At 43.4% G+C, this 13,799-nt stretch overlaps 2 protein-coding genes across 7 annotated transcripts in view; one reads left to right on the top strand and one right to left on the bottom strand.

Annotated features, from left to right (window-relative positions):
* Positions 1-4,529, top strand: part of NRDC (nardilysin convertase) — a 106,061-nt gene extending 101,532 nt beyond the window's left edge. For both annotated transcript variants that reach the window (XM_088022429.1, XM_028106810.2), the window contains 7 exons: positions 462-509; positions 801-853; positions 1,275-1,358; positions 2,798-2,888; positions 3,122-3,238; positions 4,061-4,150; positions 4,310-4,529. In XM_088022429.1, coding sequence (XP_087878555.1) covers positions 462-509; positions 801-853; positions 1,275-1,358; positions 2,798-2,888; positions 3,122-3,238; positions 4,061-4,150; positions 4,310-4,507 — 681 coding nt within the window. In that variant the 3' untranslated portion in view covers positions 4,508-4,529. The remainder of the gene's footprint in view (positions 1-461; positions 510-800; positions 854-1,274; positions 1,359-2,797; positions 2,889-3,121; positions 3,239-4,060; positions 4,151-4,309) is intronic.
* A 686-nt stretch (positions 4,530-5,215) lies between these two features.
* Positions 5,216-13,799, bottom strand: part of OSBPL9 (oxysterol binding protein like 9) — a 176,250-nt gene continuing 167,666 nt past the window's right edge. For all 5 annotated transcript variants that reach the window (XM_028106812.2, XM_028106811.2, XM_028106813.2 and 2 more), the window contains 8 exons: positions 13,054-13,138; positions 12,139-12,249; positions 11,794-11,857; positions 11,533-11,673; positions 8,731-8,809; positions 7,866-7,957; positions 6,182-6,317; positions 5,216-5,915 (listed from right to left, as the gene is read on the bottom strand). In XM_028106812.2, coding sequence (XP_027962613.2) covers positions 5,841-5,915; positions 6,182-6,317; positions 7,866-7,957; positions 8,731-8,809; positions 11,533-11,673; positions 11,794-11,857; positions 12,139-12,249; positions 13,054-13,138 — 783 coding nt within the window. In that variant the 3' untranslated portion in view covers positions 5,216-5,840. The remainder of the gene's footprint in view (positions 5,916-6,181; positions 6,318-7,865; positions 7,958-8,730; positions 8,810-11,532; positions 11,674-11,793; positions 11,858-12,138; positions 12,250-13,053; positions 13,139-13,799) is intronic.

Below are 13,799 nucleotides of genomic sequence, written 5' to 3' on the forward strand. Positions count from 1 at the left end.
GACTGGTTTGGGTCCGTGTGTGTGGCCTTAGAAGCTTCTATTCATACCCTTTCTGTCTGAGCAATCAGTCCAGATACCCTTCATTGATCCCAAATATTTCCTGCTCTTCTCCTTAGGACCTTGAACTGCAAATACTTGACTTTAGGTTTTGTCCTTTGGGTCCTTTGGGCAGGAGCTGACAGGTTGGGTATTATTAGACTCACCTCCATGTTGGCCTGCAGTCCTGTGCAAGGGCCAGGAATACAAATGATCAAGTGTGATTTCTGTCCTCACAGGCAGTCTAAGTGGGAAGGCAGATGCATCAACAAAATTGTTCAAAGTATGGCAATAGAGGGTGTGATCAGCTCTCTTGGGGGAAGAGAAGAATGGGATGGATACCTGAATAAATGGTTGCCAAGAATCCTTAAAAAGTCCCATAAGCCATTGGATTTTCAGTTGGTCTGACCAACCTCTCCTTTCAGTCAGGTGCCAGGAGTCTGAAAGAATACACTCTTATGGAGCTGCTTGTGGTAAGTTGTAATAAAGGAGAGTTGATGTGTTCAGGAGCCCTTGACCCACTATGAGGACTGGCCTTTCTGCCTGGGAGCTAGGGACTTGGGAGGGGTCAGAGGCCTGTTGGGTAGGTGAGATGGTTTTTAGTATTCTCACCCGGTGTGAACATGGACAGGGCACCTGGGCAATTTAGGAAGAAGGCAGTAAGGGAGGCTGGACTTTGGGGTTATGTGGAACACTTGGGGGTTAGAAATGGAGGTTTCTCTGCTGGGAGGAGTTGGGCTGATGGGTAGTATGTTGAATTACAGATGCACATGGAAGAGCCTTGTTTTGACTTCCTTCGAACCAAGCAGACCCTTGGGTAAGTCTGCTGGCAAAGAGCACTGAGCTCAAATAAAGGTCTGGGGCTTACTTTGCAGGCTGAGTTTTATCAGATATCCTGACTGAGCAGCCTCTCAGAGCTCGCTGGTCCTTCCATGCTTTAGAGTCATACTGACCGGTCAAAATTTCTAGAATCTGCATCTTGGACTATGATCAGGTTTTTAGTTCGGTCAAGTTCCAAAGATAAGCAAGGAAAAAAGCTAGTGTGTAGTCCTCAGTTCAGGAGAGGGGCGGAAACCCTAACCTGAGAATGAAGTAGATGCATACACATTTGTGGATTTTCTTTCAGGACCTCCAGGTCCAATCAGGATGTGCTGAAACCCTTCCCACTCACCTGTAGTTTCTGAGGGCAGGGCCCTGGGGACTACCTGAGTTCACAGAACTTTTCATTCTGGCTGTAGGTACCATGTTTACCCTACCTGTAGGAACACATCTGGGATTCTAGGATTCTCTGTCACCGTGGGGACTCAGGCAACTAAATACAAGTGAGTAGATGGGCCCAACTATTTACTATTCTTGGCCTGGAGAGTGGGGGTTGTAGGTGCTTCCTTAAACGTCAGGCAACTCTGACCCAATAGGGTTTGCTTCCCTTAGTCACACAGCTTGGGGGGGCGTGTGTGTGTGTGTGTGTGTGTGTGTGTGTGTGTGTGTGTGTGAGTGAAGGAGGTGGAGATGGAGGGTGGGTCATAGATGGCTTGATCCAGGTGTGTGTGTGTGTGTGTGTGTGTGTGTGTGTGTGTGTGAGAAGGAGGTGGAGATGGAGGGTGGGTCATAGATGGCTTGATCCAGGTGTGTGTGTGTGTGTGTGTGTGTGTGTGTGTGTGTGTGTGTGTGTGAGAAGGAGGTGGAGATGGAGGGTGGGTCATAGATGGCTTGATCCAGGTGTGTGTGTGTGTGTGTGTGTGTGTGTGTGTGTGTGTGTGTGTGAAGGAGGTGGAGATGGAGGGTGGGTCATAGATGGCTTGATCCAGGTGTGTGTGTGTGTGTGTGTGTGTGTGTGTGTGTGTGAAGGAGGTGGAGATGGAGGGTGGGTCATAGATGGCTTGATCCAGGTGTGTGTGTGTGTGTGTGTGTGTGTGTGTGTGTGTGTGTGTGTGTGTGTGAAGGAGGTGGAGATGGAGGGTGGGTCATAGATGGCTTGATCCAGGTGTGTGTGTGTGTGTGTGTGTGTGTGTGTGTGTGTGAAGGAGGTGGAGATGGAGGGTGGGTCATAGATGGCTTGATCCAGGTGTGTGTGTGTGTGTGTGTGTGTGTGTGTGTGTGTGTGTGTGTGTGTGAAGGAGGTGGAGATGGAGGGTGGGTCATAGATGGCTTGATCCAGGTGTGTGTGTGTGTGTGTGTGTGTGTGTGTGTGTGTGTGTGTGTGTGTGTGTGTGTGAAGGAGGTGGAGATGGAGGGTGGGTCATAGATGGCTTGATCCAGGACAGATCAGTAATGGTTCCAGTGGTCCTAGAGGGCTTAAGTCCTTTGGTGTCCTGTGGTCACTGTGCAGGGCTTGCTGGTGTTATCCTCTCTCCAGGCAGGCCTGAGGACAAGGAAAGCAGAGATGCCTAACCTGGCATTTATGCAAGAACCAGGGTACAAGCCTTGTTGGTCCTCAGCTTTGGAGTGGTCAAGCATGCGTTGTCATTGCTTCTGTGTTGAGGGTATCAGGAAGTTGGGCTAGAGTCAGGGGTTGGGTCCTTTTCTGTTCTCTCCTCTCACTCAGCTCAGGGGAAGAGTACTGAGGCCTGGAAGAAAACACTTCAGTCTCTTTCTTAGAAACATGCCTTAGCTCTTTTTCTTCTTTGCGTTCTGCTTGAGACCAGGTTTCTGCCTTTTTTTGGTGCAAAATGGTGGTTTTATTAAAGCATGGGGACAGGAACCCTGGGCAGAAAGAACTGCTGCCCTCTGCCGACTTTTAATTGAAGATGTTTTGTTTCAGTTCTGAAGTTGTTGATAAGAAGATAGAAGAATTTCTTTCTAGCTTTGAAGAGAAGATCGAGAACCTCACTGAGGAAGCATTCAACACCCAGGTGAGTATGCTGGCCTGGTCTTTTGTTCCTTTGGCCAGTTTTTGAGTTTTGTAGCCCCACCTTAACGTAACCAAAATGTCTTCCTAGCTTCATCCCTCCCCATCCTGCTGGCAGGTCCCAAGTGAAGGGATCATAGCAGGTCTGTCACAAACCAGACCGCATAGGGTCAAGTGTGTTCTAGGGCAACTGGTGTGATGCTATACCTGAGGGTGTCTCTCTCTTTGGTGGAATAGGTCACAGCTCTGATCAAGCTGAAGGAATGCGAGGATACCCACCTTGGGGAGGAGGTGGATAGGAACTGGAACGAAGTGGTGACACAGCAGTATCTCTTTGACCGCCTTGCCCATGAGGTAGTAGTAACACAGTTTTGAGTATCAGAGCCCTGACCAGGACTCCTGATTTTATGAGTCACAATCCCAAGCAAATCAATACTATGTGGAAGAGAGCTGATCCATTTTTGTATTGGTATTGTTTTTGTGTAACATAACTTTTATATTTTGTATTTATATTGAGACTCAGTACAGGATTTGTGGAGGAAAAAAGGTTTCTGCTATTTAAAGAAAATTGAGAACTTCTGGTCTTTATGGAATTCCAGCTTTATTAATTCTGGGTGTTAGGTCTTTTTGACCGCTTTTAGCCCAAAGTAATAAAACCTACAAAAAGAGCTCTGGGACCTGCAGTCTAACACTCTTTGATAATATAACCCTATGTGGTGAATTAACAAAAGGACACTGAAGCAAAAGGGTCATTTAACAAGAGGTTTCAGCCCAGCTCTTAAGGTGCTCCAGTTTTCCTATTAGAAGACAAACTTCATGTTTCAATTGTTACTGTATTTTCTCAGGCCAGAGTATCCCTTAGCATGTACCTGAAGTGTGACACCAAGGTGATGGTGGGTTTTGGCTCCGTGTGTACTACTCAGCTGTAATTACAGCTGCTGCCCTTTCTTATTTGCCAGGGTTAACTTATTGCTATGAAACACACAAAGGTGTGTCACAGAGGCTTATTTTCATCCTTCGGGCAACCTGAAACCTGGAAGAATAAAATATGCTCAAGTGCTAAGCAGAACCAAAGAGATCTGCCTAGGGTGTGTATTTAATAATGACCTTTTTAGAAAATGCACTGCTTGTCTTTTATAGCTTTCTTTTTTTCCTGTCTTCCCTTCCCCCTGTAAGATTGAAGCACTGAAGTCATTCTCCAAATCCGACCTAGTCGACTGGTTCAAGGCTCACAGAGGACCAGGAAGTAAAATGCTCAGTGTTCACGTGAGTATGAGTGAGCTAAGCTGTAGCTCTGTCCTTTCCAGAGCAGTCATTTAGTCTAGTTACCACTCCCTCAGTTTGGATTGGGACTAGAAATTCTAACAGGTCTTTACCCCTATCTGCTCAGCATATTTATCACCTCAAGTCTTTGGCTTCTTTCAGGTCGTTGGATTTGGAAAGTATGAGCTAGAAGAGGATGGTTCCCCTTCTGGTGAGGATTCAAACTCTTCTTGTGAAGCGATGCAGCTGACCTACTTGCCATCCTCTCCTCTACTGGTAGACTCTACCATCCCCATTACTGATATCAGGGCTTTCACATCCACACTTAACCTTCTCCCCTACCATAAAATAGTCAAATAAACTGCAGTCTCGTCGGCCTGAAGCATTGTGTATTTAAAAATGTGTTTGTGTTTTATGAAGTTACACTACTACGAGTGCCGTAGAATTTTTGCACTGCTATCACAGAATTTGATTTATACTCCTCCTACCCCCCACATTGTGACTAACAAACCAAGGGTTACTGTAGTAGTTGGCAGATGACAGAAAGAGCAGGGTGTGCCAAGTGACCAAAAAGTTCGCAGGAGCAGTCTGAGAAGCCTGTTCTCCCACATGAAGAACCTTGAGAGGCCCTATGTAGCCGAAGTCTTAGTGCCTACATGCTAGGTGCTAATACGCACGCGCGCGTGTGTGTGTGTGCGCGCACGTGTGTGTGTGTGAGATGTACTTTTAAATAAAGATAGTTCTGTAATGCCCTTCAGAATGAGCCATTTGCTGCTGTGGCATTCTTTTTTCAGTGTGGGGTGGGATCTAAAATCCTCTCCCTAAACCTAGAGAGGCAATAAAATATTTTTGGATAAAATGTTGGGAGCCCTACGTGTGCTGTATGAGAGTTCAAGGAACTCTGGAGAATGGAATAGCATGGCGGGGGGCTAAACATAGAACACAGAGTATAAGAGAGGGTGGAGAAAAAGGATGGACCCTTCATTGTTTTAGGAGAGTCCTTGTGTAAAGCGACTTAGCTCCTGGATTCAAGGTTGCCAGATAATAAAAGAAACACGTTTAAAAAAATTTGGAAAAATTACTTTATGAAGCCTTAAGAAGCACTGAGTATAATTAAATATAGTCCAGAGTTAGATACAATTTAATAGTCCAATTCCAAAACAAAAGTTGTCATAGGTGAGGGCATGAAATTTCCTAACACTTGATTTTAATACATTGCACTAAGTTTCTAAAACAACTAAGAGGAACCAATATTTACAGTAGATGGAGTATTTATGAAAAATCTGGCATCAAGTCTATATGTATATATATATATGTGTGTGTGTGTGTGTATATATATATGTGTGTGTGTGTGTGGAAGTATATCTTAACAGCCGTACTAAGTGTGCAAGGTTTAAGACCGGGATTTATAAATGCTTTTCAAAAAGCATGGGGTTTGGGGGAAAAAGCAGACATCTCGTTTTCAAAACCTGAAGTTTTTCTCAGGACTGAAGTCAAAATTGTAACTGCCACAGAAAAGGAAAAAAGGGAAGCTTTTCTCGCTTTAATTGTTCATCTGCATCAGAAAGTCCAGTATCCCTGAGATAGGAACCACTGCAATAAGAAGGGAGTGAATAGGTTCTCCCAAAGGAAGATTGTTGCTTAATTATGCCTATTGCCCTGGTCGTCAGATGTAAACTTTGCATTTCCCAACCTAATGCTTGGCAGCACCAAGACGTTTCAGTAATGGTTCATCATAAACCCAACATTCTCCATCTTCATGAAATAACTGTAAAAGAAAGGGGGAGAATTCAGTTACTCACTTGCTCTGTATGTCTACAAATAATACCATACTTTTTATTATTCGGTCTTCTCCCCCTCATTACGCTAAAGTGAGTTTCAGGAAGGGACCAGGGCTCACCCTGTTCATCACTATGCTTATTTAAAAGTGGTTCACTACTTCAGCATTCACTGAAATGAATGAATGACTTACAGCTCAGGGTTCAGGGGGAATAGCAGCTGGTAGGTTGGGGCTGGCTCCCCAATAAAACTTACCCTTGTCTCCCATTGAATTTCCTTCTCCTTCCTTTCCCGAGCTTCTGCTCTTTGTCTTTCTTCAAGTCTATGCTTGGCTTCGGTTGCTGCATCAATGTCTCTGATTTTTAAGTTGAAAGTGACATCCTTCCAAAGGCTAAAGAAAAGAAGTCAAGACACTGAATACTAGCTAGACAGAGGAGTTAGCAAACTTGAGACTGAAAGTCTAGAGCCTGACTGAATATAGCATAATGAGAGTGTAAGTCAAACGGCTTTAAGTGTAGTTCACAGACTGCATCTCCTTAAAGCGGTACCAAGGCACTGGAATAAAGGACAGAGAAATGGACTCAGAAGATTCCACCGCTAGTGTCAAAAGAAGAAAATAAAGGATGGGCAGAAAACTAGATATATGGTACAGACAACAGAGAAAGAACAGAACTGAAATCTGGGATTTTAGTTTTGGCTCTACCTCTAGCTAGCTATGCAACTTTGGGGGTTCATCAGTTCACCTTTCTAGGGTGTGAATTTCCTTTATTATAAACCAAAAGGGTTAGATCAGGGGAAAGAAGTGCCAACTCCCTTGAAAAATGAAATCTGGAGAAACAGTCTGAACCAAGAGAATAAGGGTCAAGAGGTAAACTGCAGAGACTTAAGGGGGTAAGAGATGTGGCTTCTTCTCAAGGCCTGAAAGATAACTAGGTAAGTCTAGCGTCACTGTACAAGGGAAGACACCTAGGGACCAGAGAAGTGGCCATGCTTAAGATCCCCCTGTGGTGAGGAGCAGAGCACAAATTTCTATAGATTTCCACTTAGAAATACGAGCAGGCAGTCCAGCCAAGCAGACTGTTAAGTTTAGAGACAACAGCTGGGTAATGATTTGTAAGATCCTCTTCCTTCACTTAAGAAATGGACTAATATGCTAAACAAAGAACTTCAGTGTGTGATTCTCATACCACTGACAGATTCTGATTTTATTGTGGCAAATGGGAAAGGAAAAAAGTATGTTTGAAACCATTGGAAAATTGAATACCAACTAGGTATTTGATGATATTAAGGATTTTTTTTTTTTAAGATTTTATTTATTTGAAACAGCGAGAGAAGGAACAAGACAAGCAGGGGGAGTGGGAGAGGGAAAAGCAGGCTTCCGCTGAGCAGAGAGCCTGATGTGGGGCTCGATCCCAGGACCCTGGGATCCTGCCCTGAGCTGAAGGCAGACACTTAACGACTGAGCCACCCAGGTGCCCCAAGGATTTGTTTTTCAAAGTGTGATATTGTGGCTAGTGGTTTTTAAGTCACTTTAGAGATACATATACTGAAATACTTAGGGATGAAATATTTTTTAAAAAATTTTTTGCAACAAAAGACCTGAGGGTCTTTTGGGAACCTCACTGCCTTCTCTTATAAACCACGAAGATGGTGATAAGTCTGCATACAATATTTATTATATCCCAAGCATCATATATATACTACGTGTAAGTCCTCACATCAACTCTGAGGTTCCCATTTTAGGAAAGAAGGCAAGGAGAGGCTAGCTTACAGTCATGGTTAAAAAGCTAGTAAGTGGTGGAGCTCCATATGAACCCAGGTATTCAGAATTAGTCTGTGCTCTGTTATACTCTGCTATTGTGTCTCCAAAACCCAGCCCTGCCTTTGCCTAGCCATTAGCAAGGACATCGCCACAATAGCTCTAGCAAAGTCCTCTTACCAGCGGGATTCATACTCGTTCTGATCTTCCAACTTCCTCACTTTCTTCTTAATTATAGGCAACTTCTTGGTATCTATAAAAACTGCATTTTCCTAGAAAATAAGAGGTAGGTAGATGTTTTATTGTTCAAACTGTTCTGGGAGGAAAAGTCAACTCTTCCCAGAAACGTTTAACAGATTTAATAGTCAAATCCCACACAGGAATAGGATGTATAGACAGTGAGTTTCATATTGCTACCTTCAGCTTAAAATATAGTGGTGTATCTTAAGTCTTGGTAGAAGCTCAACAGAGGTTTTATGTGGCTATGTGCTATATGCTCAATATTAATCTCTTAGGAAATCAGACCCATAAACAACTCATTCTAATGTTAAATGCTGAAGTGCTTTTTACATTTCAAATTCTGCAAGTCCAAAATCCAGTTTGTTGGCTCCTCCCGTTAATCCCATACCACCTTCCTCCTACTTTAATTAGGTACTGTTTGCAAGTTTCTTGAGGTCAAGGACTATCTTACTCATTTCTGTATCCATGGTGCCAGGCACTCAATACATTTCTTATAAAAAATTAAGTTGTATATACAAATTAGTTTAGCACTTAATTTTATAAACATACCACCCATTCTAATGATATAGCTGTCATTTACTGGATATTTACTATATGCCAAGCATTATTATTATTTTTTACATATACTGAGTGTTCTGAGAGGAGAGGGGAAAATAAAACTCACTGTTCTACTGAGGAAGAGGTGGGGGAAAGAAGAGGATTTCCCTGAAGAGATGGCATTAGAGTTGGCCTTGGTGTTTAAATTTCTGGATGAAAGGCTACAATTTAATGTAGCCTAAAATAAGTGTAAAATATAGCTTCTTACCCCTGTTGCATATTTTGCATACATTACACCATTCCATTCCCCTTCAACTGAGCAAAAAGACTTCTTGTCATTTGGAGAACTAAATAGAAAAGGAAACATTTCTGTTAGTCTTAAGTTGATAACTACCAAAGAATCTGGTCGGAGAAGAACATGGAAGAGCAACTGTGAAGTCTCGGGGTAAAAGCAGCTTAGTGGAACTGGATTTCCCTGAGCCAACTCTTAAGAATGAGGTCCCGAAACAAGATGCTAATTTAGAACTCAAGATCCCATGAATAGGGGATAGGAGAGGAGCAAGAGAGCCCTGTGCTGGGGGTACTGGGGCCACAAAAGATGAGGGATGGTCCCTGCCCTCAAGCTGTTCGCAGCCTAGTTGTGGAGAACTCACCACTGAGATTTTGGGTGGTAAGTGCTATGGGGAGTTAAGGTAAGCAATGGAGATCAAGGGCAAAAGTGTTGAAATGAAGGTCAGATAAGGTCTCACTTAACACTGGAGACCAGGCTCTTCATCCTGAGCAAGTATCCTGAGGTTCTAAGGTCAAACAGTTTGACCTCTTTTCCTGAGGAAGGATCCTTTCCTCAAAAATGCCAACAGGCCTCTACTACTTGGACATGACAATGGTATGTATGGCGGGTATGAAATTTGGGAAGTTAAGCATCACAGCAAAGAACAGGTTAGGAAGGGTAAGGCATAAACATAAGAGGAGGCTATAAAAGAGGTCAAATAGAAAAATACACAGGGTAGGATGCAAGCTGTCATGGACTGAAACAAGTTTCCTCTATGATTTAGGGGCTTTAGGAGAAGGGGACAATGGGGAAGAAAAATGGTAGAATCCCACGTTTACAAAGTCATTGTGCAGTGCTTCTCAAAGTGTGGTGGGGACTCCTGAGGGTTCCCAAGACACTCAGGTCAAACTATTTTCATCATATTAAGACATTACTTGCCTTTTTCACCCTCATTTTCCCACAAGTGTACAGTGTTTCCCAGAGGCTACATAAGAGACTGACAAGTAGTAGGAGAATCCAACTGTCTTCTATTAATTTTATCAGAGATTTACAAAATTCAGAAAATGTACTATGTCTCTCCTCTCACAAATGTTTTAAAGGCAAGTTTTGGAAAAGTTTCTTTTTCATAAAAATGCTATTGTTGTCATTTGTAAATGAATATTTTGAAGATTTATTTAAGAACGAACGTGTGTGTGCAAACGGGGAGGAGCGGAGGGAAAGAAAAATTTTTTTTTGAAGATTTTATTTATTCATAAGACAGAGAGAGAGAGAGAGAGGCAGAGGGAGAAGCAGGCTCCCCACTGAGCAGGGAGCCCGATGTGGAACTCGAACCCAGGACTCTGGGATCATGACCTGAGCCGAAGGCAGACGCTTAACCATCTGAGCCACCCAAGCGCCCAGGAAAGAAAATCTTAAGCAGACTCCACACTGAGCACAGAGCCTGATGTGGGGCTTAATCCCACAACCCTGAGATCATGACAAAATCAAGAGTCGGACGTTTAACCAATGAAGCTACCCAGGTGCCCCTATTTATAAATATTTTAAAATCTTGGGGCACCTGGGTGGCTCAGTCATTAAACATCTGCCTCTGGCTCCGGGTCCTGGGATCGAGCCCCGCATCGGGCTCCCTGCTTGGCGGGAGGCCTGCTTCTTCCTCTCCCACTCCCCCTGCTTGTGTTCCTGTCTCTGTCAAATAAATAAAAAGCTTAAAAAAAAAAAATCTTGTCTTAATTTCTAATATAAGAAATATCAATGGATATTATCTGATGTAGGACAAAAGCACTTTGGGGCTCTTAATAATTTTTAAGTGTAAAGGAGTCCAGAAACCAAAAACTTGACAGCCACTCAGCTAGTACAATCCTTCATCTCATGCTCAAATCCCTTATTTGAAGAGTCTACTAAGCGCTCTTTCAGTTCCCAATTCTGAGGACAGTCTTTCTGCTATATATGGCTATGACTGGCAGAAGATTCTGCTGAGCTAGCAGCTCTTATTGGTGCTGGTTACCTGAAAGGAACACTGAGAAGCAGGCCCCCCATATCGATTTCCATCACCTGCTACTGTGGGGGTGCAGACGCACTCTAGCGGTGACCTGTGCTGCTCTGAGCTCTGCCCATACTCTCTGATTGCAGTAATTTTTTAGACTTTACACTGATCTTTAGTAAACTTCATCATGTGTTCATGGTCCTTCCCGCTCAAGATTTTTTTGGATGCCAATTATGTCATCCCAACTATTTCCCTGGAAAACTGGTTAATCAGTCATGTATCTTCCATCTGCAACACTGTTCCCAACAAAGCCTCTCAGGGAAGACAAAGGTCCTGCAGATTTTCTTCTTCCAGGCAGATCAACTGACTGTTACCAAGACAGCACAGTTGTCTTCATCTGACTCTATATGAAACCAAGCCAAGATGTGATGCTTACTGTTTTTCCCTAGCAAAGGCACAGAAAAAAGGACTGAGGATTTGGGAGACATTGCAGTGAGAATCACAGGGTCTACGGTACAGACTAGCCCATGCTCCAGTTGAGTCAGGAATCCATGATCTGCATTAGCTGGGCGATCTGGGAAGACTCCTCTCAGGCTCCTAGGAAGGAAATCCCATTAATGAATGACTTCTGTTCTGAACCCAGATTTTAGGTCTCCTTCTGATATGGGTTTTCAGGAAGAGACAGAACATACAGGATGTGAAACAAGTTTACAAACAAAACCATTAAAACAGTCAATTCCTAATAAAAGTTATAGTTCAAGACAAAAATATTTCAGAAGCAAAAGAGAACTGAAGCAGAAAAGGAAAATACCTACAAAATCTCAGCAGTAATTCTGTGCTTCTTGCCCCCATAGAAAGGTTTAGTGTGGAAGACGATATTTGCACTATAACCAGTTTTGGAACAATTGATATTGCATTCTCCGCCTAGTTCCACCCAGGGCACTGTGAGGATAGACCTGCAAAAAAAAAGTGCAGGTAAGGCTGACAGTTCAGAGGACAGAAAGGAGGGGTGTAGCTTAAGGAACAGCAGGCTCTGCTGCCAGCTGATCAGAGGTAATGGACACAGCTCTACTTGCCTTCCATAACCATTGGGGAATGTGAGAATATAATGTTCATCATAATCTAGACACGAGACGCAGCCTGTGGAGAGAAGGGATAGAATCTCTGATGAGCAGTGTCAACTGGCCAGAAGACTTTATTGTCTGATTGATGGATACTCCAAGATACTCCATTCAATTTAAGGAAAATCAATCTTGCACCCTCCAACCTCTGTTCTCATCCCCAATACACATGCTTATATGCAAACAATGACATCCAGTCTGGCTTTCTTGGTGCCATTTCCCCTCACTAGACAAGGGTCCAGCACATATTAGAATAAAATTCTATTAACACTCTAGTCTACCCCATGCCCAGAGACTTACCCTGCCCTATGTTGTGCACCCCAATCGACATCCCAAGGAATTTTGATTTGGTCCAGATATGAGCATTGAATTGTATCTTCTTGTTAAAACACTCAGCATAAAAGGCTGAAACTGAACAGAAATCGTTTTCAATTAGTGCACCACACAGCTTTAGTCATCTCTCCGACTCAACCTGGAGAAACAACGTGGCTTCGTGGGGGAGAATCCTTGTGTCCCTCAAAGAACAGCCTCAAATGAGGCCAGGAAGTACATAACTGCCTTTTATACCGTTTCTCCCAATGCAAGCACCACTCAGGGCAGGAACTTCCCCGAACCATGAGGCCGTAGCAATCCTGGAGGCTTAAAATCTTCTGGTCAGCAAGCATGTTCTTGCACCCCAGCCCCAACCTGGGCCCATCCAGTATTTCCAGTCTTAACATTGTTGAGCAAATAAGACATTAAGGATATGCATTCTCTCCACTATGTCAGGAATATACTGTGTAGAGACTACAACTCATTTATATAAACTCTCAAAATTGCTGAGGTCTCTATAGCACAGCTCGTTATGTGTAAGATGACTTTAGAAGGATGACAAGTTAGTTTCCCACATCCCTGCTTTTTATACACAGTTAATCAGTGGAGTGAACTGAATAGAATCTTTGGCACTTACACAAGAAAGAGACAGGTAGGAGGAACCAATCTTCATAAGGTTAGAAAGATATAGGCAGCCATAAAACCAATACTATAGTGAAATCAGCTATGGAGCTTTTGTTTTTTTATTATTTTTTTAAAGTAGGTCCACACCCAACCCTGAGATCAAGAATTGCATGCTCTACCAACTGAGCCACCCAGGTGCTCCAGCTATGGAGCTTTTAACGACCCTCTCTAGACAGAAGAGTTTAAGAATGGATGGTGCAAAGGAGCTCTGCAACTTACTGGGTGGATGATGGGAAACCTGTTCAGCCACGAATGTCACACAGTTTTTGGAGACCCAGGGAACTGGTCCTTCTGAAACTAGCTCCTGTAAGCAAATATAACATTTTCTTTTGATGTGCAAACATAAGTGACACTGTGGATAATCTAACAATTGGAGTCTCTGCCTCCCAAGGTGGTTAACTGTTCTCTCCTCCACACACCCAAACCACCTTATACATACTTTTATTATGGCACTTAACTTCACTACTAGAATTACAGCTTTGTGTCCGGCTCCCCTGACTAGACCTCCCTAAGACACCTTTGAAGGCAAGCATCAATTGCCTAACCCAGGGCCAGGCGTGGCACAGACGACAGTTACTTATCAATGTCTGCCAAATGAGTAAGAACAGACACATTACACTGCCTCTGTCTTCAGTAAGGACCACATGTAATGAATTACACGGAAAGGGAGAGAGATGGAGATTTCATGGTGTGCTCAGAGGCTATTCTGTGCCAGGCACTGTGGGCTAGGGCCTCTTTACATTTGCTTGAGTCTTTCTTCTTGGTCATCTTTCTCAAAGCAATCTCTAGATGCTGGGGCCCTGGGGACTCAGGTCTGGGTTAACTACTCCTTTCTAGTTCTGCTGCCTTACTAGGTAAGTTCACCTAATTCTGATGCTTTAAATGCCATCTAAATATACTAAAATCTCTAAAAGCCCCATTTCTATCCTAAACCTCTCCCTTTAACTCCAGATTCTTAAAATTCT

The sequence above is a fragment of the Eumetopias jubatus genome, unplaced genomic scaffold (assembly GCF_037043125.1).
Source record: "Eumetopias jubatus isolate StellerSeaLion01/CBP00866 unplaced genomic scaffold, mEumJub1_p1.0 scaffold_4, whole genome shotgun sequence".
In the NCBI taxonomy this organism is placed as follows: domain Eukaryota; kingdom Metazoa; phylum Chordata; class Mammalia; order Carnivora; family Otariidae; genus Eumetopias; species Eumetopias jubatus.